Source organism: Micropterus dolomieu, linkage group LG15 (assembly GCF_021292245.1).
Source record: "Micropterus dolomieu isolate WLL.071019.BEF.003 ecotype Adirondacks linkage group LG15, ASM2129224v1, whole genome shotgun sequence".
Lineage (NCBI taxonomy): Eukaryota > Metazoa > Chordata > Actinopteri > Centrarchiformes > Centrarchidae > Micropterus > Micropterus dolomieu.
Genome location: NC_060164.1, coordinates 13,303,784 through 13,329,110, shown reverse-complemented (window position 1 = coordinate 13,329,110; position 25,327 = coordinate 13,303,784). Strand labels below are relative to the sequence as shown.

Here is a 25,327-nt window from a genome sequence, read left to right as displayed (position 1 = left end):
AATAGGACATAAATACATGGACACAAGCACACCAATATGAATGGGTAGCCTGTCTCACTTAAAGTGCATTCTGGCTCAGTAAAACAGTCACCCCACATACATACAGTCTACAGAGCTTACAGCAGGAAAAACACCAGCTTTGAAAAAGCAAACTGATTCATGTTCTTGTGTAGCTATGGTTCAGAGAAAGTCTGCAAGAACTGGCATGTAAACCCAAATTTCACACTTCCCATGGCAGTATGACCACCTACTTTCAGCCAGTGAGAGAAAAACAGATAAAGAGCATGTGAATCTGAAAAAAGGGGCTTAAGTTGCAGCTTTTATGACCAGAAAATCATTACTATGGATCCTTAGACTGGAAAAACGTAAGTGGAAAAGTTTGTTGTTTTCACATCCGTCAAAAACTACTCAAGGCACTTCAGCTCTCGGTGGAGACCCACAGCCGCCAACACAGAAGGACTGTGGATTTCACTGGACTGCCAAGAAGCAGTGAGGTGAAAGAGACACAATAAACATCATGAGATTAAGCGGACGTTTAGTTAACTGTGTGTGAGAGAAAACATCAGACTTGTGATGCTGGGTCTGTGTAGCCATGTGATATTCATTGAAAAACACAGTGAGTGTTGTCTGTAGTGCTTTAGAGTATGATTCATTCATTATGATCCATCTATTAAACTCTACCCTAGTGAGCACTTTTGTTTGTATCTTAAGAGCTCAAGATACAAACAAAAATGCTCACTAGGGTATTTGCCCACATGCAGTGGATGAAGATCAATACTGCCTCCCTGTGGATATGAAGTGAACATGACAGACACGCCAGTAAAAAAATTAAGTACTTATCTACATTAAGTGGAGAATTTTCAAGAAGGTATAAAACTTAGAAAACAAAACAAAAACATGCTAACAAGATGGTTCAACTAAAGGGCTTGTGCCATAGATAACTATGAGGCAGTCAGACACAGAAAGTGCCAGTTTCAGCATGATTTGATTATGTTATTGGTATCACAAGCTTGTCGGCTAATTTATTTAATATTATTAAACACAAGCTCATCCTTGACTTTATCATCTGTGCCCTCATTCGATCGCAATATGTGAGCTTAAAAGCGTTCACTCAAGGCTGTGTGTATAGTCAGACAAAAAGAAACAAAACCATTTTTAAAGTAGTTTGTAGGAGTACCTGTGCAGGTAAGAACATGTTGACAAACCAAAAGAGATTCCACAAAGTCAAACACACAACATTTAGTGCTGGTTTTACTCTCTCTAAAAGGAAAGGACATCTGATGGGCACCTTCTAAGATTTGTTAGACTCTGCTTGCTGCCAAGAATGAAAATACCTTATCAGATAAAACATCTACCATATAGATATTCCTCACTGGTGTGAGCCAGTGCCAACCAAATGACAGATTCCTTCGTCTGTATCTAAGGATCTAAATGTCAGCACAGTGTAATTTACGAGCACTGCCACAGTGTGGGCTGACTTGAAAGTTGCCATGAAAGTTTGTTAAAGTAAAAAACAGGGCCTTCATAGCAAGTAGACATTCATTTACACTGTGAGTCACCACTGAGCCTTTCACTCCCGTTTTAATAAATGTTATTTTCCTTCAAAGACAAAACACTGTTTTACTGCTACCTGCTATGTTAGTTGGCCCCTTAGACACCTACCATGCTGTTCCTGCAGACTCATCTATGCCTGACCAAACATCACTTTTCAAATCCTCCTGTAGCCACATCTGTTGTGTGAAGCAGGTTGGCTCTTATTTCCGAAGCTGATTTAAGTGAGTCACTTTCTCAGGTTGGTGTCAACCCAGCTGACTTGGTTATCTAGCCACTCTTTTCACAGCCTCTTGCCAAAATGAACAAGAAGTTTCTCAGTTTCTAAGTTGGATTCTTGCCTCTAGGTCTATGTAAGTAAAACTGATTCCCATAGTTACACTCTGTATGAAAAAAGGTTTGTCTATCAAAGCAGACAAGGAAATTAACGCAGTTCCTCATTTGCCCTAATCTACATATTGTTTTCAACTCACCTACTCGACTTTCAAGTAGTTTTTAGCTAAATGGCATCAGCATTTCTGCACATATTCTTTGCTCTACTTAATTTGAAGTATCCTCCAAAAATTTAGGAATAAAACAAAATGTCCATTTTTTTAAATCCAAAGTGACATGCTGTTTTTTGCTTGCACTGTCTGTTGAAAGGTTGAGGTCAGCTAGAAGCTGGATCTGACAGCAGTTAAGAATCTTGCTTAAAATAAATGCACTTTAGTAAACACTGCCAAAACTGTGACCCAGTAGTGATTTGTACTTTTCTCTGTAGTTCCCCAGTTTTTACACAGTTCATCAATTGGGGGGAAAACACCTGAATGGTATAAATGCACTGACAAATCATTGACTAGTCACAGCAAGGTACACCAAAGTATTTAGAAATCAAAACAAAAGCACACACCTTAACTAACTGACTGAAAATCAAATTCATGACCACATGAGATAGGCCTGCTCTGCACACTCATTTGTCATTTTTAGCTAGTTTCGCGAGTGAGACTAAATACCATAGCTATATTTTTCTCAGAAGAATTTTGATCGTTTGAGAGTAACAGGGTAGTTATATTGGCCTCCTCCCTATCAAACATATTTTATATATACATCGATCGAGGGAGATTAATATGGCAAGTTTCCGCAAGATATTTTCATTTTCAACGTGAAGATGACAAGATGATTAACTCTGGTTGAACAGAAACTAGCCTCACCAGCTGGTCTCAATAGCTGAAGACCATTGAGCAGCGGTAGTTGCTCTTCTCGTTGCCTGTACACAATCTTTGTCAAGCCCTCGTGCCTTCGTAGTCCAGCTCCTCCTCTTATGCAAAACATGCTCGGTATCAGGAAATTAAAAATCCCGTGATGTCAGGGGGGAGTGCTAGCATAGCATCGGAATGACTAAAGTGGCTTTCTCGGTTTGGGCTTAAGAGTTTTTCAGCGGTTACTGTCAGTTTAGCTCCGCTGTCGTGTACCGTCATGGGGTTATCCGGGTCGAAGGCTGTCGGAGGTTGTTCCCGTCCGTTAACAACGGAATGAAGCCTCTCATGGGACTTAACGGGATGCAGTTGAGTTAGCATCTCCGGAGCCCGAGGTGAGATTTATGTGCCACACAAGCTAGTAGGCTAGTTTACAAGTTACGCTGTAGGCAAGTTAACTATAAGCAGCATTCCGCTGGACACCAGGAGTTATGGCGAGGTTGGTGTTGGAGCAACTGTCAGATTTCGGGGACTATACTAGCGGTAAAGAGCTGACTGAGATCTTTAAACTGACCCACAACGAGCAGTCAAATGTACGCCTGAGCCCAGATGGACGCCACATCCATGTTATCCTCCGCAAGCCTAAGGTCGGTCTTGTGACTTTTGACAAGTATGAAAGACTCCAGCTGGTCCAGAACAAGAAGAAGCTAGATTTGAGGTTGACACGAACAGTGCCTATTGTGGATATTTTGTATCTGGACTACAGTAATAGTAACAGCAGCAGAGCCGCAGCAGCTGTGGCGGTGGTTTATGAGGATGGAAAAGCAGAGTTCTGGAAGTTCCAGGAGTGCAAAGCTGGCTGGCATCTCCTGCAAACGTCAGATTTGTGCAACAGCCCCCGGGCGAGAGTGGTGTCAGCCTGTGCCTGTTCCAATCTCATCGTGTGGTGTGAGGAGAGGCCACCCTCAGGAAGCTCCCCTGCCCTCAGCTCCACAAGGAATAAGCTGAGATACTGTGTCTGCAGACGTGACTTCGAGGTAGAGGAGGGGGCTGTCATCCTAGGAGGGGTGAAAATCGCCCTCCACAACAATCCCAAATTCACTGTGGTCAGCTCAGGTGAATGTGTGCATCTTCTTCCGGACTTGGAAGTGAAGCCGCTGTTGAGCATCTCCAAATTTTTCCTCTCCTGGTCCCCTTGCCGTGACTCCTACACAGTCAACATCACATGTAAAAACACTCCCCTGAAAGCAGTTTCGGCTAAAGAGTCTGACTTCAAGACGCTGGTGACAGACTGTTTAGGATATTTATCAACACTTGAGCCACCTGAGATCTACAATTTCTCTCCGACAGGCTGTGGAGGCCTGCTGCTGCTGCTCAGCACAGGCTGGGTGTGTCTTCTGCAGAAAGATGGGATGCTGCGGCAGGTGTACAAACTGGCAGACAACTGCATGGTAACAAGTGGCACTCACACTAGCCTCTGCATGTACCAGGACACCCTGGCGCTGCTGATAGGCCAAAACCTGCATCTGATAGACGTGAACTGTGGCAGAGAGCTGGAAAAAATCATGCTGAAGAGTGAGGGGTTATTGTATGTTAACCGGGCTGAAAAATGTACGCCTCACCTCATCTCAGAAGCTGGGCTTTTTGTGGTAGTGAACAAGGAGAAAGACTCCAGAGACCGCAACTCTAAGATAAAGCCTTCTGGTGTCATTACAGTGGAGAGTATTCATCCTGGGGCCCTCCTGGTAGAGGCTGTCTTTGAGGAGGCCTGTAAATACTACCAGCAGAGGAGCCTCAGCAGCACCCAGCTCACTGTGGATGCACTGAAGAAAGGAGGTAGGTTCCAGGCTCCCACCTCTTTAGCCTCCATCCTCAGGAACTACCTCAGTGCAGGGTCAAGGCAGAAAGGAGCACAGCTGTCCCAGAATGGAGGAGATGGATGTACAGCAGCGCAAGATAAGCTAATGGGCTCTCTGGAGGCTGAGCTCAAGGCTCTGGTCTCTCTGGAAGAGGTGAAGGGCAGTTTAGTGAGGGGAAGTGTTAAAGAGGTGGAGGCAGTGTGTGAGAATCTAGTTGAGAAAGAAGTAGCCAGGCTGCTGTCGTCCTCAGAGCTGGATAAAGAGGCTCTGCTTTACCTCAACTCCATCTTCAACATCTTCCCCTCCCAGGTCTGGAGGGCGGCGCAGGCTGCCCTTCAGCTACACTACAACGGGGAGGGCGCTCTCTCCAGCAGGGCTCCCCCAGACGTGTGGAAAACTGTTCTCAGTCCTGGTCTGACACCCAGCGCCCCAGCCTCCCTGCCATACACAAACGGCAGACCAAAACACAATCATAGCCTCAAAGGTGATCACATTGCTAACTGTAAAGCCAAGCCTGCAAGCTTCACTCCCCCAGCTACCCTGCCTGTGTTTGAGCTCCTCTGCAAATCAGTTTTCTACTTCCAGCCCAGCTGGTTGCCACGGTTCCTCGAGCTCGCCCAGCAGCAGCAGGGCTGCTCAGCCAGCCTGGGGCTGAGCCTGGCCTCTTCCTCGTGGAGCTACTCTGGTGGGCAAGGAGGGGAGGGCGGGGAGAACAACGTGCCGCTCTATAAACGAGCCCTGTGTGTCTTGGCTAGCCTGAGCCTAGACAGAGACCAGCACCAGGACTTAGAGGTGGAGCTGCTGCTGGTTTGTGGGCGGCCCAACGCCATCCTCCAGGCTCTGAGAATCCTCATGGCCAAGCAGCAGTGGGAGCGGGTCACCCAGGTGGCTCAGAAGTTCTGCAAGCAGAGTCCGCTGCTCAACAAGGAGATTTTCACTACTCTGCTGTGCGAGGTGGCCCAGCACAGAGACCTGGACCCCTACCTGGACCTGCTGTGGGTGCTGTGCCCAGAGGACCTCACTGTCACCACTATTCTCAACTTGTTGCTGAAAAACCTCCCTTCCCCTAACAGCCCCCCCTCCTCCCCCTCTTCCCCCACATCCTCTTCCTCCTCCTTCTCCATCATGTCCAATACAACCCCCTCATCCTCTGCTCCCTTTGTGGACTCGCAGAGCAGCCAGTTGACTATCGGACTGTTGAAACCTCTGCTGAGAAAAGTCTTTCAGAGGGAGACAAAGCCTAGCCAGCGCTACGCTGACATCCTCCAGTCGCCATCATACCCCCCTCCTGCACCTCCTCGCCAGCCCACAGAGCAGCCCAGGGCTGTCACAGATTCCAGCACAGACTCCACTCTGGGAAGCAACATCAACCCGGCTCTTCTTGCAGAAGCACCAGAGCGGCAGTCGTCCACACACACAACTGTCCAAAGAGCCAGGGTGGCCCTACCCGCCAACCCAGTCTGATTTCCATTAAAATGGACTCAAAATGGAGAACTAAACCTGTTTCATAAAACATTCCCCACATAATCTGACTAAACTGTGATGCTGTGTGTGTGTGTGTGTGTGTGTGTGTGTGTGTGTGTTGACAATCAAATTAAAACAGAGTAATATCAGTATGTTACAGCTATCATCAGTGTAATGCAGTTAATTGTGATATTTGATGGTGTTTTTAAAATAGATTGTTAATGTCAGATGACGTATGACGACTAGAAACTATGAAATGACTACTGAGGATCTTACTAGTGTAAATACTGCAGGTAATTTTAAGTCTTAATGTGTATATACTGTATCTGGATTGTTATTTATCTCTTAAACCTAAGCTGCACGTGGACGAGAATGTTACTCCGGCATTGAATATGCATAGGCTTTATCAAACTACCATCAATTAATGATAATATGTTGCGTTAACACAGTGTGGTGGTCATCCGCTCAGTCAAAAACAAAGCCACTAACACCCATTTTGGGTTGTATCAAATCTGTGCTCAGAGTATTATTTGTCTTGGCCAGCTGATGTCTGCTAATTGTTGCCAAGTATAGCTGCCTTTAATATGCGTTGATGTCAAAGTGGGTTCATGCAGTGGGTAATTTACTGTAAGTGTTATCCAGACAAGCTTGCCTTTGTGTTTGAATGTTTGTTTTAAGTGTGGTCTGGTTTAGAAGAGGAGGAGGCTACGGGGGAGTCCAAGGTTCCTTTACTGACTTCTAGTTGTGTACTTCACATATTACAAGTGCTTAAACATTAACCTGGTTTCAGTGAGCTCAGCCAGACCATGCAACTTCTGTAAACCAAACCCAGAAAGAGTCTGCCTGTCTTCCATTTTTCCTTTCCACATTGTCATTTGTCTCTTTAGACTCCATCTAGTCCACTCTGCTTCCTCACAGCGCAACTCGCAGGACATTCCAGACAGAAAACCCAGTCAAGTGACTCACAGTTCGACTTTAAATTCAATTTTGGAGGTAATTCTGTTAGGATTCGGGTGCGGGTTGGCCACGTTGTGACTAATATGCTGCTGCCAGGTCATGTTCATGGACCCTGTGAGGTAATGATGTTAGGCCCTCTGTCTTGCGCCTGATAGTTTTCACCATGCTCTCAAAAGATGGTGATTGCACTTTTATACCCCCCCCCCTCAGTATTGTTTGTACCATGTTTTCGATGCACCTGTTGAAAAGAATGATTTCTGATTAAGTGCTGTAAACATAAGTATATTTAAGTGCCTGTCATTGATGCCTTTGTTAATGCCTTCTCTTGAAGCAGTCTATATGTATGCTACTGGAGCCCTCTGAAACAGAATGTTATTAATGTTGTAGCAATATTTGAAAGACTACTACAAGGATAACCCTAGGCCCTGCATGGGTGAGGTCCTGACAGAGGAACTCTCGTGACATGTTGAGTGACAATCAGACTCCAAAATGTTGCAGAGCAATCAGTGCCTTTCACAGCACTGCTCTTCATTTACAGGGTAGTCACGTTCCTGCTGCGTCTCCTCAGCTCCAGTGAGGAAGATGTGGAGGTAGATCAGAGGATCTGTTGTAATGTGGAGTACAGTGTTTTGTTTTTGATGTGAGGAACAGCTCTTGGCTTCTACAGTCAAAAGCTGTTTTTTTTTTTTTTTTTTTTTAAATTATCATATTTTAATTTCAATATGAAACCTACTAATTTCTTACTCTGGCCTGCCTGGTGTATTAATACTGTCATTCCAGCATGACAGAATGTGTGCAAACAATTTCAGTTCAGTGCCGCCAGTTTCACTGTGTACAGACAAGTGTCAGCCCATCTCAGAATCACTGGGAACTCCCTGACTTCCCCACACAGGCCACACAGCCCACACAGCCCGAGGTTATCACTGTTCAGATGTTAAATCTAAAATTGCCTTAAACTTTGCTTCTGGTTTCTCTTAACAAGTAGGAATTCCTCTTGGATTTGCTTGGCAAAGTTTCACGTCTAGATGGTTGCTGTGATTACTTTTGGTGATGCTCTCCTGTAAGCGGTATTTGGAAGGAAAAAAAAAACATGTATGCAAGTATTTATAAATGGATGCTGCATGCTATTAAACTGAAGATAAAACTTCTGTATGCTGTCCCGAGTTTTATGTGTGTTAAAGAATATTCTGACGGGCCTTAATTGATGTAACAGGGAAAGGTTTTAGCTGACCCCACAAGTGTTTACTGACCTTCCAGCTCTAGTTATTTCTCACATGTAACTGTCCTTGTTAGGCAGACGACAGTTGAGACTGATAAGGTAGGTAGACAGTAGCTCAGGCGTCAGACTAGCAGATATTGGTGTTCTCTGGGAATCTCCCAAGCTTCACATTTGTTGCAGGGCTGTAATACTGGATTGCATTACACTGTACAAACAGTGTTGAAGAATTATTGTGAGCCAGGTTCAGGTGTGAAGAAGTGTTGGAGACTGATGAAGACGACTTATAGCATGGTTTATCGAGCCCGGCCAAGGAGATACAGTGCCAGCATACAACATGTGAACATGTCGAATGCCAACACCATATCTGAAGTATAACATTTTTATGTTTCTCTCTTCCCCCTAGTGACTAGGTTTTCCCTCTTAGGTCATCTTTAGCTGGCATTAACCAAGAACAACAAATCTATCTGATGTTTAGACTCCAATACTACATCATATTGGAATCTATTACTTTCCATGAGTTGTACCCTAACCTGTGGATCCAGTCAGTTCTTGTAAACATTCATGTAAGACTCAACCTTGTAATGTTCAGTGTCATCGAGACTTTGACTGCACTCTGGTAGCTTTTAACAGCTTTAACTTGTGTTGTTTTAGATTGCATTACATTGTTTTCCAGATACAGTTGCAGTCACTTAGCAATACGTTTATGTGCCAGCAAGCCTCTTTTTATACTTCTAAACATGTGTCATTGTCACCTACCTGCCAAGTTCCTGCTCCCACAGATAGCTGTAGTTCTGGTTTGCTCAGCTCTTTCAGCATATTCCATTCCCTCGACTGCACAACAACAGGTCTAGCTGACAGACCACACGCTATTCAATTTGAAACAACTACAAATGTCGAGGCTATTATACTCTTTCAGGTTTATTCATTCAGTTATTTGACCTGAAAAATAACCTTTGTGGTCTTGTACACACAGTTATCCATTTATATGATCCACTGTCCCAGAGTTTCACCATGTCCCTTCCATGGACAAATCCATTTATAGCTGCAGTCTAATATGTGTGTGTGTGTGTGTGAGATCTAGTGGATGAATTTGAGTGTGCAAATGCACTCAAACTTTTCCATGGTCAGGGCCCATGAGAGGAATGTTCAGTCGTTACCCATTAAGCTTCTGAATCAGAGGCCGCCTCTTAACTAACTCTGACAACAGAAAAAGCAGAGGTCGGACACTGAGTGCATGCGTGTGGCCGCTGCTTCTCACGGCAAATAGATAGGTTCCACATGGGGATGTGAGGGAATGATCACAGGGGTGGAATAAGTGTAGAGGTGGAAAGTGGAGGGTGGTGAGTCCTGAGAACCAGACAGCTGCAGAACAACATGGTGCTGTTTTCCTCTCTCCTCCCTCTTTCTTTCCCTTTCACTGTAACACATTTTTTCCCCTTCAGATTGTGTTTCCCTGTATCCAGCCTCTCGTGTTACAAGGTTTTGAGTCGTGCTGGTGCTGTAATGCCATCGATTCACTTGTTCTAATTATAGATGACTTCCTGCAAGCAATAATAAATCTGAACAGACGGAGGCTGGTCCTGCCTCTAACTCTGTCCTCTGCTTTGTCTCTGAACAGCTGACTATATATGAGAGAGCTGCACAAATTAATGCATCAGTAGAACGATAACAGCATTAAAGGACATTTTCACCACTTATATTAATGGGGCTCTCAGGCTAGAGGTAATTTATGTTTCACAAGTTGGAATAACTTACAGGATAGCAACTCTGGAGTTATAGTTTCAATAACCATACAGCTCCTGTTTTGACTCCCATGATTGGATTATAAATGAGTCTATGGATCATCAGCCTGATATTAAATTTCTTATTTACCCCAAAAGGCTGTAATTTCATTCCTATGCTGATTGGCTGAAAGGTTGAATGCATCATTTATGCAACCAACCAGTCTGGTTGCTTTGTCTCCAATTGATTTAGAAGAACATGTTTGCTGTTGCTTTGTTTTACTTCAGTGCCATCACCAGGACTCTGTTGGTTTTCAAAACCTCGGTCCAGGTGCTATAAAACATCCGGTGCTTAAAAAAAAAAGTCCTTCACCACAAGGGATGTCTGTTATTATTTGAGCAGTATCTATTTGGAAAAGGGAAGCAAGGTAATAGTGTTGTGAAATCTTCAATTATAAGTTAAATCTTTACACCTTTGAAACCAGCAGCTCACACAATTTTCCTCATGTCAATTTACAATGTCATGTTACGTTCTTGATCTGTTGGCATGCTTGACAGTAATCGTGATCACAGAGACACACCATCTCTGTCTACTATAGCAAATCATAAGTAAGCAGCATGTGTGCAATCTGTAAACATGCCGTTTATGGATACAGTAGTGTGTATCAGTTTGCAAACTGTTCATGCAAATGTGCACTGTGAAAAGCACTTTTATGGTTTGTGTGGGGGGGGGGAATGACACTGACTGATCTGTGATATCCCACTCATGTTACAGCTAAAAGGTAGAAGAATGTGCAGCCAACTCATCACGGGTGAATTTTTTACTTAATAGTTTTCACAACATGCTCACAAGCTTTTTAATCACATTGGGCGGTCAGATAAAGTGCTGTGTAACAGAAAGATAAAACAAAGTACAAAATCATCATTATCAGATAAATCAATATTTACAAAAACACATTTGCAATGGTAACAAAAAACTTTTAAGTTACAGGTGTGTAGTTTGCAAACAGCATTATATGTGATATGACCAGTTACACAGACAATCTGTCCCACAAAAAAAAAAATAGTGTATTCATTTCATGATTCGTACAAAAACATTGGGATTTGATTTCCAGTATTAGTGCAATGATAACTGAGAATGAAGAGAATGAAGTGTTACTAGGTTACTAAACCACTGTGATTAAGAGATAGAGGGTGGCACATTACAAATGCCTGTTGGCACGGTAACACACTGCTGCGTTCTCTGAGAGCACTGCACACCAATATGACTATTCATAAATCAAATGTCATCAACGCGACAAATCACATTCACATATTTAAATATGAAGACTATGTTCTCAGAATCCAGCAGCATTCAGTTCATACATTAAATACATACAAAACATTTCTATATTACTTCAGTATAAATGAAACAAATCTCTATTTAAAGATGATGAAAAAAAATCCCTGCAGATTCCCTTATGCCCTGTGTCTCCCTGAGGTCAATTCAAAGATGCTGTGTGCGGTCTATGAAATGTATTGTATGACCAAGTAAGTGGCTTTGCTTCTCCACCATATGGTAAAAATCGGAATTAAAAAATTAGTAACCTGAATTTTTTTTTTCCCCCACCAGAGTGACAAGTGTGCCACATCTGTGCAGAATTGTGTTTTTGTTTTGTCATGCCATGCCACAGTTGTGCCTGCAGTCTTTAAAAGCTGTATCACACATATGCCGTCCTCTCAGGTGGATTTCATCTGGGCCCGTGGGATGTGGTTCATGATTATGAGGTTGCTGGAAATAGAGAGATATCAACAGGCAGACCAGTACATTCAGATGAAGCAGCGGTGTGCTTCTTGCTCAACATGTGCACACATAGACATGTGTGTGTAAACAAATCCAGCAGACGCATCTTTGTAGTTTGTTTGTGCTACTTACTCATAGACATCAGAGGTCTTCATTTTCCTGTAGTACTTGGCTAATTTGACAGAAAAGATGATGCTGGGGATGAAGAAGATCATGCACCAGCCCAGACTGAACCAGAACGCATTCTAAAAAAGAGAAAGAGAGAGACAGCATGGGTGAATACTATGCAGAGCTGATACAGAAAGTGATTTATTACAGTTTGACAAACATAAAAAATGCTATTTTTCTAACTAGCCACTATTCTCCAGACATCTGTGTATTTGCTAATAAGAAATCAATTAGTGATGACGATGTGCAGCTGTAGTTGCAGCAAACAACATCTGATCCTCACCAGAGACTCCACAATGTGTGAGCAGAGGATCATCTCAACAGTGTCCACAGCTCCCGCCACCGGCCCACAGCGGCCAACCTGCTGTGTGATCTGAGGGAGAATCCACAGACATTGGACTCATACTTTTCCTGCTTTGAGTACATGCGGTAGGTTCAAAGCATAAAAATCTGAACAGACTTTACCGTGAGGTTGGCGTAGTCGGCATAAGCAATGAAGTAGCCCAGCTGACAGTCTAAAAACTTTCTGCTTTCCTGGGATGGAGAGAGAAAGAGAGTAAATTGCACACATTTCCTCCCTGCTTTACAGCATGGAGGTCATGAGGAATCAGTGGAAGGCCTAGCCATCTCAAGTGGAATTCTGATTAAATCCTGACCCCTAAATAACTGCAATAGCGTTATGATTAGACAAGGTGATTAGAAATGTTTAATAATATAGCACATTTAATGCACAGAGGAAATCCAAAGTGCATTAAAACATTCAAGAATGAGACTGGTGATATTCTATATATCTCATATTGTTAACAAATCTAATACAAAGACCAAAACCAACATTACTTTATCCAGCTAACAAAGTATGTCTATGCAGCAACGTTTACATGACAGAAAATGGACCTCAAGTGTCATCCCTCTCAGTACTTCAACGAATGCATTACTACAACTGAAGACCAATACAATTGGACGCTAAATGTAATTCATGCCCTGTGGATGTGGAACCTACAAGCACATTGTTTTAACTACAAGCAGCAAACACGTACTATCTAAGCCATAGCACCTCCCCCTCGCCCCCTCTGGCTAAATATCTGACCGACCACAGGCATAAACAGACCACATGGAGCATTTTTTCATCTAACTCATGTGACTTGTGGCTCCACTCACGGTCTTCAAGATCTGTGTCGCGTTTGTGTTGAGGAAGTCTTGTGCTACTCCCACTTTGCTCAGGACCTCCCCCACTGTGCCCTGGAAGGGAGGAGAGAGTGAGCCATCGAAAATGAAGGGAGTACGATAATCTTTATTCATGGCAGTTCCAGGTGTTCCAGGTGTTAGTCAGTGTACTCACATTGATTTTTTCTGCGATGGCTCGAAGGCTCTCGATGGTCAAGTTAAGGTTTTCCTGAGGGCAAAAGCAGTTTATGTCTATGTTAAAATTCAGATGGATGGCCACCATGGGAGAAAGGAGAGTCAGAGGCTACTCACCAGTTGTGGGATGATGGTTGTTTCTATGTTGCTCTGGATCTTCCTCAGGTCCATGGCCTCATCCTTGAGATCTTTTTTAATAGCATTATTTGTCTAGAAAGAAAATGGCTGGTTAGTAGATCCAGTCATCAGCAACCACCGTTTTCAGTTAGTTATAACGTGACAGGTTTACAGTGCAGAAAAGCAAAGTGTAAAACATTAACAGGGGATTATGTGTTTAACACTGACTCACTTGATTAAAAGCAAACTCATCAAGTTTATCTGCTGTGTTATTCAGATTGATTCCAGAAATGTAGTTCATCTAGGAGACACAAGCGAGGAACACTGGATTGCTTTTACATATTACACATGGATACATGTAATGACAGTACACAAAGATACATTCAAGCATGTGAAAAATGCTTACCTGCTGTGTGATAGAGGTAGAGGATATATTTTTAGCCTCGGAGGAGAAGTTGCTGAGTTGGTTTTCAACTTGAGGGCTCAGGAGTTTGACGGTGGACAGAGTAATGTTTGTATTCTCAAAGTTCTGCCGGATCTGCACAGTATACTGTGTGTGACCAAAAAAGAAAAAAACATAAATTGTGAGAATTTCAACATTATGTTTAAGGCACATAGAAGTTATTGTAGGTTTGATAAATTGAAAATGAAACTTACCTTAGATACATTGAGCAGGTTGTCAAGGTTTATAAGCTCATACAAGTGGAGAGTTGTCCACAGAGGCTGGTTGTACTTACAGTCTCTGTAAATGTTAACATCAAGTCAAATCAAGTTTTTATAACAGCCCCTAATCACATTTACAGATTTAAAATGTTTCATAGATCACTAAGTTTACACCCACAAAGAAAAAAGGGAGAAAAACCTAATAGGAAAAACACTGAATTTATTTTCTGTGATGGACAGGTGTGTGATGGATGTTGTAAGAGAGCAAATGAAACTAAACTACATGGAGACAAGTCTGTCTGTATGCATTTGTTCCTGTGTGAGAGGTGAAATAGCCTCTCATACCTATAGATATCAGAGATATTGATGTTGGTTTTCAGTCCCAAATATTGACCAATCTCCAACCCTGGAATTAAACCTGGAGTGTCAATGAACTGTAGAGAGAAGACGTAATAATATTAACACAAAGATATTTAACACAGCGTCTGTAGTGTGTCTTTATATTTCTGATGCACGCAAATGCATGTGCAGGTGTATGTTTTTGTGTTGCTACCTTTAGCAGTTGTCCGTTTTTCCAGGGTTGACAGATCAGAGTGTAAACGTTCCCGCCCAGCAGGAACAGCACCAGCACCACTAACATCAACAGCCAGGAGAATAGGAAGCTGAAACCTGCACCCCTGCAACCATAGCCAGGGTCAGAGGTCAAACAAAAGCTCAGGAGGTAAAACAGTTTGAACAGTTTCATGTTTCCTGTCTGGATGACAGCATCAGCTCGGTGACTAAAAATTACATCGAAATAACAACCCAGCACTCACATCATGAGGAAGGTGCCTCCACAGTCTGCCGTGCAGGAACGCTTTGTGGGGTCTGCTTTGGGGGACAGACCCATAGGGCCCAGGACCAGACCCATGAGGTTACACACCACCACCAGGAGGACCACGCAGCAAAGGGCCACACACACTGCCCATCTGAAGAAGTAAACACATATGTGATTACAGATTTTCGGCATTTTGTTGCATTGATAATGTGTGTTAGCACATCCAGGCGTTTTACCTAATATGCTCGCCACTCTCGACCTTTGGTGCGACCATGTCAATTTCTCTCTGCACCTGGTCCAGAGTCCCCGACAGGTTGGTCAAACTAGATAAAGGGATGTCACTGATAGCCTGGGAGATCTGTGTTTTTATGTCACCCAACACCTTTTTGCTGCCTAAAAACAGACAGACACACACAAGCACATGTACCTTTTTAAATGAATACTTCATTGTATTATAAAAACTAAATAAGTTAAATCAAGAAATTTAAATTTAAAAAGAGAAAAGAAGGCCTAAAGTTTGTGACAGTAAATGTTTTTCACTCACTTTGAACTACATCCTTGGTGTCATTGGTCACCCTCTGGGGGATGCTGTTAAAATAGTTTTCCACCTGAAATGGAGACAAGCAGTGCATTCTATCATATAAATAGTTTTAAAATTGTGTCTGTCGAAAAAAGTAGCCCTGTTTCAGACAGGCAGTAATTAATTTCTGATTACACAGATTAACTTCACCTCAAAGTGTGTAGCTAAACAACACAGCCCAAACTGAGAACAAATCCAGACTTTGCTTCTCATTACATTATCTTTGGATGTTCACACTGTTCCCTCTATTGGTGCACTTATTCCGATTAGGAAACAAAGCAGGCCTTTTATTATCAAGATGATCATTTTTTTTTTGTCAGACGTCACTGACCTCTGTGATTTTGGATTGGAGATTAGTGTTGTTGACTTCATCCACTGCAACCTGGAACTCCTGCAAGTGGGGAATCTGTGGAGACACCCACGTGCAACCATTGTGACCACAATCACATGTAATCAAATGTGATTCTTTAAGATAACAGGAGGGGGCAGCAGACTTCAGAAAAACATTTTCATTGATGTTACCAAAGAGCCACAGGGTCAAAGTTGAAAGAGTTGATAGAAAGAATAATGATTATACTTTTTGTCTTGAGGATGATTATATCATATACAGTATATTACCTTAAATAGTGATGAGGAGAGGAGAGACAAGGAGAGGAGAGTGTATGTGTCAGAGAGGAGTGTTGGAGGAATAGAGAAGAACAGATGGGAGGAGGACAAATCAGCTGTTCCGACAATGCTAAAGATGAAGAGCTATTATGTGTCACACTGTCTCCCTCTCAGCCTGCGTCAGAGGTAGTTTGATTGCATAAATGATTCTTCCTGTTGCTTCATGATAATGTTTTGACAAATGCTATACTTGAGCAAGTTTGCTATCAGAGCTTTCAAACCTAGCTCGTCTTTTGCATAAAACATTTGGGTTCATATCATTTGCCTTTATGGTCCAGCCATTTAGAGATTTAATCCAAAAAAACAACAATACGTCTTCATATACCAGGTCATACAAAATTAATTCTTACAGTGATGGAGGTATTCAGTGTTAGTTTCTGGAGCTCAGACATCAGGTTGTCACAGCCAGTGCAGCCTGGCTTGGATAAAGTCTGATTGATGCGATTTCTAACAGTAGTGACATTGGCCTCGAGCCCGTCCATGCTAGACTGCAGCTGGGCCAGAGATGAGTTCAGCTTGTTCAGAATAACACTGGTGTTTACAGTCTCTGCACACACAAATGACAAACACCAATATTAGTCAGTGCATGCACACGTTCATTTCAAGACATCCATCTATGACCTTTTTGATGCTAGCTGGAATTTAAAAGCTATATTTAAAAGCTATTTAAAAAGATGAAGTGAATGGAAGTTCTAACAAAAAGTGAGCTCTAGAGGAGAATGAACAAAAGTAAATTGATTAAGGAATATATCATGCAACTGCTTAGTAAAGCATTAAAATATTTTCCACTTTGCTCTACTAAACCTGCTCTGTGTTACTCTGAGTGGGTGTGGAGTGTTAAGAAATGTGTCGGTAAATGATGTATCAGGACTTAATTTGTCATCTTGGAAAAGGCGGAATTACTGCAGCCAAAAAAAGAGAGATAACATTACACTAGAAACCTCCACTCCCATTATAATACCCAACACTTTTCTTGAAAACATTCAAAAACAGCTCTCTATGCAGAAGTGCATGATTCTGAAACTCAAAGACTATTTTCTTCTGTTTGCAGTTCATTCTACCTAGATTGAAGAAAAATCTATCATGAGCTTTGAGCCATGAGCATTATTTTATTGTATTTTTATTGTATACTATGTCTCATCATCATTAGATGGGTTTTTAGATAGTGGAAGGATTCTGAGAAAATGAGTCCCCCGGCACAGAAATGTAAAAGGGCTGCAGCATGTCAAACCCCCACACCCCATGTCAAAGACACAGACATGTCACTCATAATCATTTTGCATCTTTGTCTTTCTTCCTGAACTTGGTATTTTGGGTCTAAAGCAAAGCATCCTGGAACATATCTAAGGAAGCCTGTGATACAGGTTAAAATACCAAAGTATTGGCAGATATTCAATATTTTTAGGACTCGTATTGGTATTAGGAGCATAAAAATGTGATCAGGCCTTCTCTGCATTTGACTGAGCTCTTTGACTTTCCAACAAGACATATACAGTAAATAACAGTCACTCCAATCAGAGGCTCTGGTTCGGAGCCCCCAAACCGCTTGGGCCCCTGGACATAATTATTTTTGAAATTGTATGTTTCTATATATGTCATTCCTCTTCTTTGCTTTTTCTTTGTTACGCAATAACTACTAAAAAGGTTTGTCACAAAAAAGAAACGTCAGAATATTAAGGATTTGATTCGAGGCTTCAACAGCTTTTTCAATGTCATGGTAGGAAGTCAAGCTGCACAGTGCACTTATGAGCACGCCCCTGCCTAAGTGATTACGGATCTGCACACAAGGTCAAATATGCACACAAGCCTTTACATGCGCAGATAAAAACAGGACAGAGCATGCAGGTATATCATACCCTGGTCCAGAAGTCTAAATGAGTTCAGTGCTGGGTCCAGGGTTCCTCTGAACACCTTCAGGACCTGTGCTCCCAACAGAGGTCCAATGTCTAATTTGTAAGGACAAACAGGTGTGAGATGGTTGGTCACATGATAAAAAACACTATCAAGGCAGTTAGAGTAAACAAAAATGGTTCCTCTATTTTTACATTACTAGTTCCTTGTTCTTACTATTAAGGTTTCCAGTAACCCTCTGTATGGTTGTGTAGCTCTCATTCACCACATGGTCGACTTGCTAGAGATGGGCAGAGGAAAAACAATCTATTTCAAAGTGTTCACATAAGATACGGCTTGAAATACAACACACAATTGATTACATGAGCTAATTGTACATAGCAGCCTTCGCAAATGAGAAGAACAAACAGAACCCGAACCTGTCTTTCCCTCCAACCTTTTCCCACTCTCTTGTGTCTTGAGATAAGTGTATTGACACTGCAGAGTGCAGAGCTGGATATTAATCAGCGGACTGACTGGAGAATAGCAGGCCTGTTTGCATCTCACACAAAAGCTGTCGAGTCACAGCATATTGGTGGCAGGGGTGCAGGACTTCAAGTGACTAATACTGAACAGACTCTAACACGACTATTTCTAGTGCTAACATCGCAAACTGTTTATGAAGAAAGATCAAGAGCAATTAGACCAGTTTTGATGAATGTGTATTTACATACTCATACCATGCACGTAATTTACCAAGATGTTTTCTCTCACCTGAGGCACAGCAGTCAGGAAGGTGTGGATGTTGTTTATAGTTTTTTTGAGCTCCATTGGACTGTGTTCCACACTTACTGTGAGGGCATCGTTACTTTTGAACATGCAGATGTTCCCAGCACTGCACACACACACACACACACACACACACACACACAAAACTAGATTAAAACTGTGTCATGAACATAATGTCAATCCAAGGGAGACACACACAGGCAGTGAGGCATGCCCACTCAAGCTGTCTTTTTTCCCCCAGCTATTTCAGGTTACATGTCATTACGCTGTTCACAAACAGACAGAAAGACCACACACACACTCACAGGATAATGATGGTGGTGACAAATGCACTCCAGTAGAGAGTTCTTCTGCGACAGTGAATGGATGACGTCTGCTTCTGATACATCTTGCCCCCACAGTTGCCACAGCAGCGACAGCATGCCAAGAAGAAACCAACTATGGGCATCAGAACGATGTACAGGACGCCAATGGCTACACACACCAGGAAACCCACTTTATACACCAGGACCTGGACACAAAACACACAGACACACACGTAACACATGTTACAACTAAAACGGGACCAATATCAATTTCAAGGTTGAGATGGCAGAACAATGTGGTCTGTCGTGACGTCAAACACAACGAGGCGTCACCAAACCGTCGTTTTACTTAACTGTGGTGACAGTCAGAGCGGATAAAGGAGTTTCAGTAACTTCAGTCAACTGAGATACAGACAGACAAGGCTGCTTTTCCATTAAACATTCTCACATTAACAGCTTGGGGGGCTCTGAGGAGGATGGGCCTGTTTTTTTCCCCCACATGTAAACATTCATAGCAGCATCCTAGAATATGGGAAGCATGTACATTCACTTACTTCTTTGATCAAGTCTTGACTGAACATTGATTGATGAATGATTTTCAGGACCAGACCTACAAAAAAATAGGGGAGGAAAAAAAGTTTTTTTTGGCTCTGTGTTTTTGTATTTGTTCACAGAAACTCAGTTATTAGAAGCTAGTTACTAATCTGTCCTGGCTAACTCTGCCTTACTTGTCCATGTACAAAAGCCCAGCCCTGGCGACAATGTATCCTGTGCTCCAAAAAACATTTGAATCTCTCTCATTGTAAAAGTGGAAATCTGACACCTCCATCTTTTGTTTACTAGCAGGGCCATTCAAGGAAACCAGGAGAGATTAGATTTTTATATTACACAAAAAAAAAATACGAAGGCTATTATTCAAAAAGCACAGTTGCATGTGACTTGACTGAGAAGACATGTTTTTCAGGTGTTATTAACACAAGCTATTTGTGTGGTTCTCACTGTCTGTCTGTGTCACATCAGATTACAGCCTGCCAAAATTTGCATTTTACCTGATTGCTTTGCATTTCCTTATATTTAAACCCATTGTCTTTTACTTTTAAATGCTTTACTTTTAATTATCTCTGATAACTGGAGTCTCTATGAATTACAGTGAGGTGTGAACTTTAAGATGCTTTAGTGTTTGCCAATTTGCCAATTGTTACGTTTCCATTATATTAGCATTATATTAGCTTTCTTAAAAAAGTTGCTGTTTTAATTCACAAATCAGTAGTCAGGGTTGCCTGATTATTAATCTACATTTGAGAGAAGGACCTGTCTCACTGGTAACTATCCTCTACCGCTGCTGCTTGTTTTGTCTTTCTGGCTATTTATTCATTATAAAGGAGCTCTCATGTTTGACGCCCTGCCTTCTGGAAGAAGGCCACAGAGCAAAAAACATTTATATACTTACTAACATTTAAAGCCTCAGGCTTAGTGACGTACTGTGAAGCAGAAACCCACAGCTAACAATAAGCCATTAAGCCATTTCCCATATCATGGAGCGATTACAGACAGGGTGTTTAAACAACTAGTAAACATGGGAAGGTTTTGAAGTGAAACACAAGTCTCTTTGTGTGACATTAAGTAAGTATTGGTTGAAATCCACTCACAATTTCAATATTCAACCCACCAAATCCAACATGACAACTACAATGGCTTTGTAAAGGTTGTTCAGCATGTTTTAGTGTCTCTTTCTCTTTTTTATATCAGTACCAAGCAGGAAATAATGTATAAAATAGAGAAGGGTTTTGGGGGGGGAAAACACATCACAGAGACAGTCCACAAGTGCAACACAAGTCTGAGTCACAGGAAACACTGGCCTAAATACATCAGAGTACAACATAAAGGTTAAAGATTGACCGTGCAAAATTTCCATTAACTTACTGATTAACCAATCCTGTCATCTTATTGTATGGGGATTTTTGACTTTAGAGCAGATGTAAAGATTAAAACTGATGTGTCACCTTAGCCCCTGTGGGTAAATTTTACCCAGCATAGAGCGAAACAGCCATGTAATGTAATTTAAATTGCACCTAGTTACTCTGTGAGCTGCAACCTGGAAAAACAGAAGCTATGAATAAGTAGACTGGGTCCTATACACCAGAACGTGACCGCAAAGATTCATGATGTGAGTAATACTTATGACACTGACTTTCAGGAATGGACGTAGGCTGGACTGTGTGGAGGAAGGACTGGACCAGAGCTGCCATGAAGCCTGTGCTGGTGTCATTATCTGCTGTGTCCTGGTACTGGGGCTGGGTGAGGCTATGTGGGGCTGCAGCTGCTGGACAGACATTCTGAGGAGGGACAGACTGGGCCAGGCTGATCCCCAGCATCAACACTCCTACCCCGGCCTTGAACGCTCCAGCGCTGCCCTGCCACCTCCAACCGCTCATAATCTCACATACCTTCATGTCTACAGGTGAGACAGGTGGGGAAAGGCTTGGCCAGTGAAAGGGGGTTTATAGAGTGATCATGTCATGGCATGATCATTCTCATGTCTGGAAACAAGACAAAAAGACTGAATACAATGAAACGCTCATAAAAGGCAGGAGAACTAGAAATTGGAGAAGAACTGAGTCACAGAGAGAGGTTGCAACCCAGATTGTTACAAAATAGAAATGGAAATAAACTGTTACTGTTCTGTAGAAGAAACAATGACATTTTGTAAATGGGAAATATAAATGTTAGCCAATGGTGATTCAGTTTATGAGGAAAACTGTGTGCTTGACAGTCAAAAGTTACAGGAAATGTCTCACGACGGATCCTTATAACCTGTCTGGCTGTGGTGTCAGAGCCGTGTTCATAGTGTAAACACACAGAAATGTTGCATCCGCATCTAATACCTGCACCACCTTTGTTTAACAAAATACAGACCTGTCTCCCAGAATAGTGAACAGTAAACAATTTTCAGAACAAGAGATCTTCTGCCTGCACGAAACTCCACAACTATCGGAATATCATTTATTCCTCAAAGCACACTTAAAAGCTATATATATATTTTTTCCTTTGTTTTTTTTGTCGGTGTAGCTCTCTTAAGCAAACAATTTTACATGGGTAAGGCCCTAACATAACTGAACATATACTTCCTCCAAGGGTTAAAGCAAATTGTTGAAAACCTGAGACTATAATTACATAAAAGGATCACCTAACACACAGCAACCTGGGGATGTTTATTATACATTCTGGAGCTATGGAAACAAACTGTCTGAGCAGTTCCTAGGCAGTTGTCGAGGTCAGGTTGTGAGCGAGAGGTTAAAAATGTAAGCTCAGAGGGGAAAAGAGGACAGGTAAGGAATGAACAGAAATGTAGAGGAATGTGCAAAATATAGACACACGAGAAAAGAGTGAGTATTTAGCTGTTTTATTTCAATCAACTCACCTTTCTCGGCCGGACTTTGAAGGACAGTTGCACTGCTCTGAAGCCCAGTAATTCAGTAAGGGGCGTGGGACTCACACAGTCCTGTAGAAACCTGATATGCTCTGCTCCTGCTGTAAAGTTGAAGCGGACTGTGTGCTCGCCTGGAGAACACTGGGTCTAAGAGAGGGAGGGAGAGAAAGGACTGGAGGAGGGAGAAAGGGAGGGTCTTACAGAGAAAAACAGGGAGAGCGAGGGGGGTGACGTGGGAAAGAGTGAGAGGGATGGGAAGGATAATTTGTTGAGTTACCTTTATGGGAATTTCCCACTTGGATCCTGGAGCGTGAAAAGAGAAAAGAGAGGTTGTTATGCCTTACGTGCCAGTAGCTGTTCTAATATGGCACAGGTTTACTTCATGGAGTGGGGAAAACAAGGAACAGCAACATGTATTCAGTTCAAATCAGTAATCCCAACCTTGGTGTCCAAACAAGTAATAACACAGCAAATATGCAGGACAAAATAGCTGGGATAGATACACTTGGGGAAGGGAGTTTTGATGAACAACATTTAAATGCTGCCAAGGAATCCTCTCAAATATTTCAGCAGACATGACTGGCAACAGCTAAGAAATTTTATTTTCCCCATGTTATCACTGCTGTCATAAGTAAGATTTACAGTATTACTCTGCAACAAGCCAAGACAAGAATTAAATCATTGTTCTACAGACTGCACCTAATATTTAACTACTTTCAGGAGAAGAAGAACCACACTAGGACAAGATGTAGTGCTATTTATTACCTATGATATGCAGAGGTGCCTCTTTGACAAAGAAGAGAAGAAACTGTGAGAGCTATTCTCTCTATTCTCTCTCTTTTCATCACTGTCTATGAAGTCTAGTTTGTGAACTTGGTCCAAAATCTGCACAGCATTACGATCCTGTCTGCTCTGCTCTGTGTGAGAGAAAATGTATTTCAAAGAAATGGAACATAATTGTATAATAAGCATAACTCCTGTTTCCCTTTCTAAACTCTACTGACACAAATGAAGAGGAAGTATGTCTGTCCTCTTCACGTTCCCTTTAGTTCCAGTAGCGCAATCACTTGCATCCCTGGCTCACCTCAACCCAAAGTCATCAATTACAGTCTGATCCTTTAATCTGCTATCAGGAGATGACTTACCAATTTGCTTTGGCACGTGAAGAATTTTCAAGGCCTTGCAGTACTATCACTCAGTGACTGTCCTTAGTGATGATCCGCGTTCCTGTAACAACAGCACTTCATTGTGTTCACTTGTGGGAAGTCAGTGAGGGACTATTGCACAAGCTCACAAGCAACTCCTACTGGTTGGTCTAGTGCTGCAATAAGGACATGATCCCTCACTGGCTTCCTATCTGCGAACATATTTGTGATTTGTCAAAGCACCGTAGCCAGCCATCGAGGTCGAGTCTCTGACTGGCTCATCTTTTTTTAACTGTGAGTTCAGGCTGTATGTGGTGTAATCTTCATGATGACCATGACACCTGGTTAAAAGTTCTGAAAAAAGCTAGTAAGATGATTTCGTCCCACATACTGATCCCAGCATCAAGAATCAGCTTCCATGCTCAAACACCAGGAGCTACTTTACTTTGTACCTTTTGTCCAGTACACATCTGAAGCCCATCACGTGCCTGCTTTGGAACAGCTCTGCTCATCTTATCAGCTATCTCTAACAATGGATATCTTTACTTTTTGTTATCACAGTTTCTGTCATCATTTATCATTCTTCTTTTCCTGCCAATCAGCATAACTACCATCTTCTACATTAGTTCTGACCCGCCAAGATATAATAAATTACTTGCTAAAAATAAAACACTTGCAGAAGGGGTCAGATTGTGAAATGCATCTTTGAGAATTGGTGTTTATTAACTAAACAAAGGCTGCAGTCCTGTACTCACATTCCACTTCAAACTTTGAAGTGAGGACTTTTTCCACAAAACCAAGATAGCGGATTTAGCCGGGATTTTCCAGATATCCTGGCTGAATTTAGCCCTGACTCGGTTTCACGAAAGCAGTAGCACATAAGTTACCATGCTGATTTATTAGCCTGCTCCAGACCAGGCTAACAGCCAGACTTAGTTAACCCTGGTGCCTTATCTGTAGTCCGCGGTCACGCCGATCAGAAACCAAAGATTTATTTCCAGTTATTCCATGTTCTTATGCATGTGTTTTGCATATTTTTCAGTAGCCTGCATTAAAATACCACAGGAAGCCTACATTTTGGCAATATGGTAGCACATAATTTGTGGTCATTAGGTTTCATAATTGGAGAAGACGCGTGTACTTTACACACAGTGAGTGCTATAAAGGCACATAACAAAAAAATAAATAAATAAATAACTGGAGCACAGAAAAAAGTGTGGCAGACAATAGTGAACCGACTGAATGTGTGAGTTGCTAAAATATCATTACTCTTAACTGAAACTGTCATAATTATAGGTTATATCATAACTTGTCACTCAAGAAATGTATGGCACACACACTAGGCCTATATACAGTGTATATATATATATGATGATGATAATTTTATATATATATATATATATAAATATTGTATAAAAATTGTATAATACCCCCTAATTACTCCCACTTCACTGGACCATTTTGTATATTGTGCACTGTTCATTCATGAAACAACAGAGAGGAGACACAACAATGCTTTATTGATATTTTTTACTCCCTGAGATCGCTCATTTGCTGCGAGTTTGGGAGAGAAAACAATTATTAATACAGTCATGCTTACAGTGTGCATTGCTATGATCACTTCTCTTTCTAGTAAAGTAAATTTTCTCAGAATCTATTTTTTCTCCATATCTAGGTCCAAGTCCTGCTGGGGATTTGGTGATGTTTTATTTTGTTAAATTTTTCAAGC

The 25,327-nt window shown here is 42.0% G+C and overlaps 2 protein-coding genes across 3 annotated transcripts; one reads left to right on the top strand and one right to left on the bottom strand.

Moving 5' to 3' along the window:
- The first annotated feature begins 2,848 nt into the window (after positions 1-2,848).
- On the top strand, positions 2,849-8,154 carry LOC123984256 (Hermansky-Pudlak syndrome 6 protein). The gene has a single exon (XM_046071044.1). It carries the CDS (start codon positions 3,218-3,220, stop codon positions 6,047-6,049), a length of 2,832 nt encoding a protein of 943 aa, XP_045927000.1. The 5' UTR covers positions 2,849-3,217; the 3' UTR covers positions 6,050-8,154.
- A 2,598-nt stretch (positions 8,155-10,752) lies between these two features.
- On the bottom strand, positions 10,753-22,602 carry prom2 (prominin 2). Of its 2 annotated transcripts, none has more exons than XM_046070901.1 (24): positions 22,445-22,602; positions 21,215-21,563; positions 19,578-19,633; positions 19,024-19,229; positions 18,704-18,824; positions 18,167-18,230; positions 17,956-18,045; positions 16,450-16,646; positions 15,765-15,839; positions 15,398-15,461; positions 15,090-15,246; positions 14,852-15,004; positions 14,590-14,713; positions 14,382-14,470; positions 14,031-14,115; positions 13,780-13,923; positions 13,606-13,674; positions 13,374-13,466; positions 13,237-13,290; positions 13,056-13,136; positions 12,363-12,431; positions 12,181-12,270; positions 11,862-11,974; positions 10,753-11,717 (listed from the first exon to the last, which is right to left on the bottom strand). In XM_046070901.1, exons 2-24 carry the CDS (start codon positions 21,474-21,476, stop codon positions 11,666-11,668), a joined length of 2,508 nt encoding a protein of 835 aa, XP_045926857.1. In that variant the 5' UTR covers positions 21,477-21,563; positions 22,445-22,602; the 3' UTR covers positions 10,753-11,665. The 2 variants fall into 2 exon arrangements, with proteins under 2 accessions (XP_045926857.1, XP_045926858.1); XM_046070902.1 differs by having other exon boundaries at positions 21,215-21,478; positions 22,445-22,593.
- Positions 22,603-25,327: the final 2,725 nt, after the last annotated feature.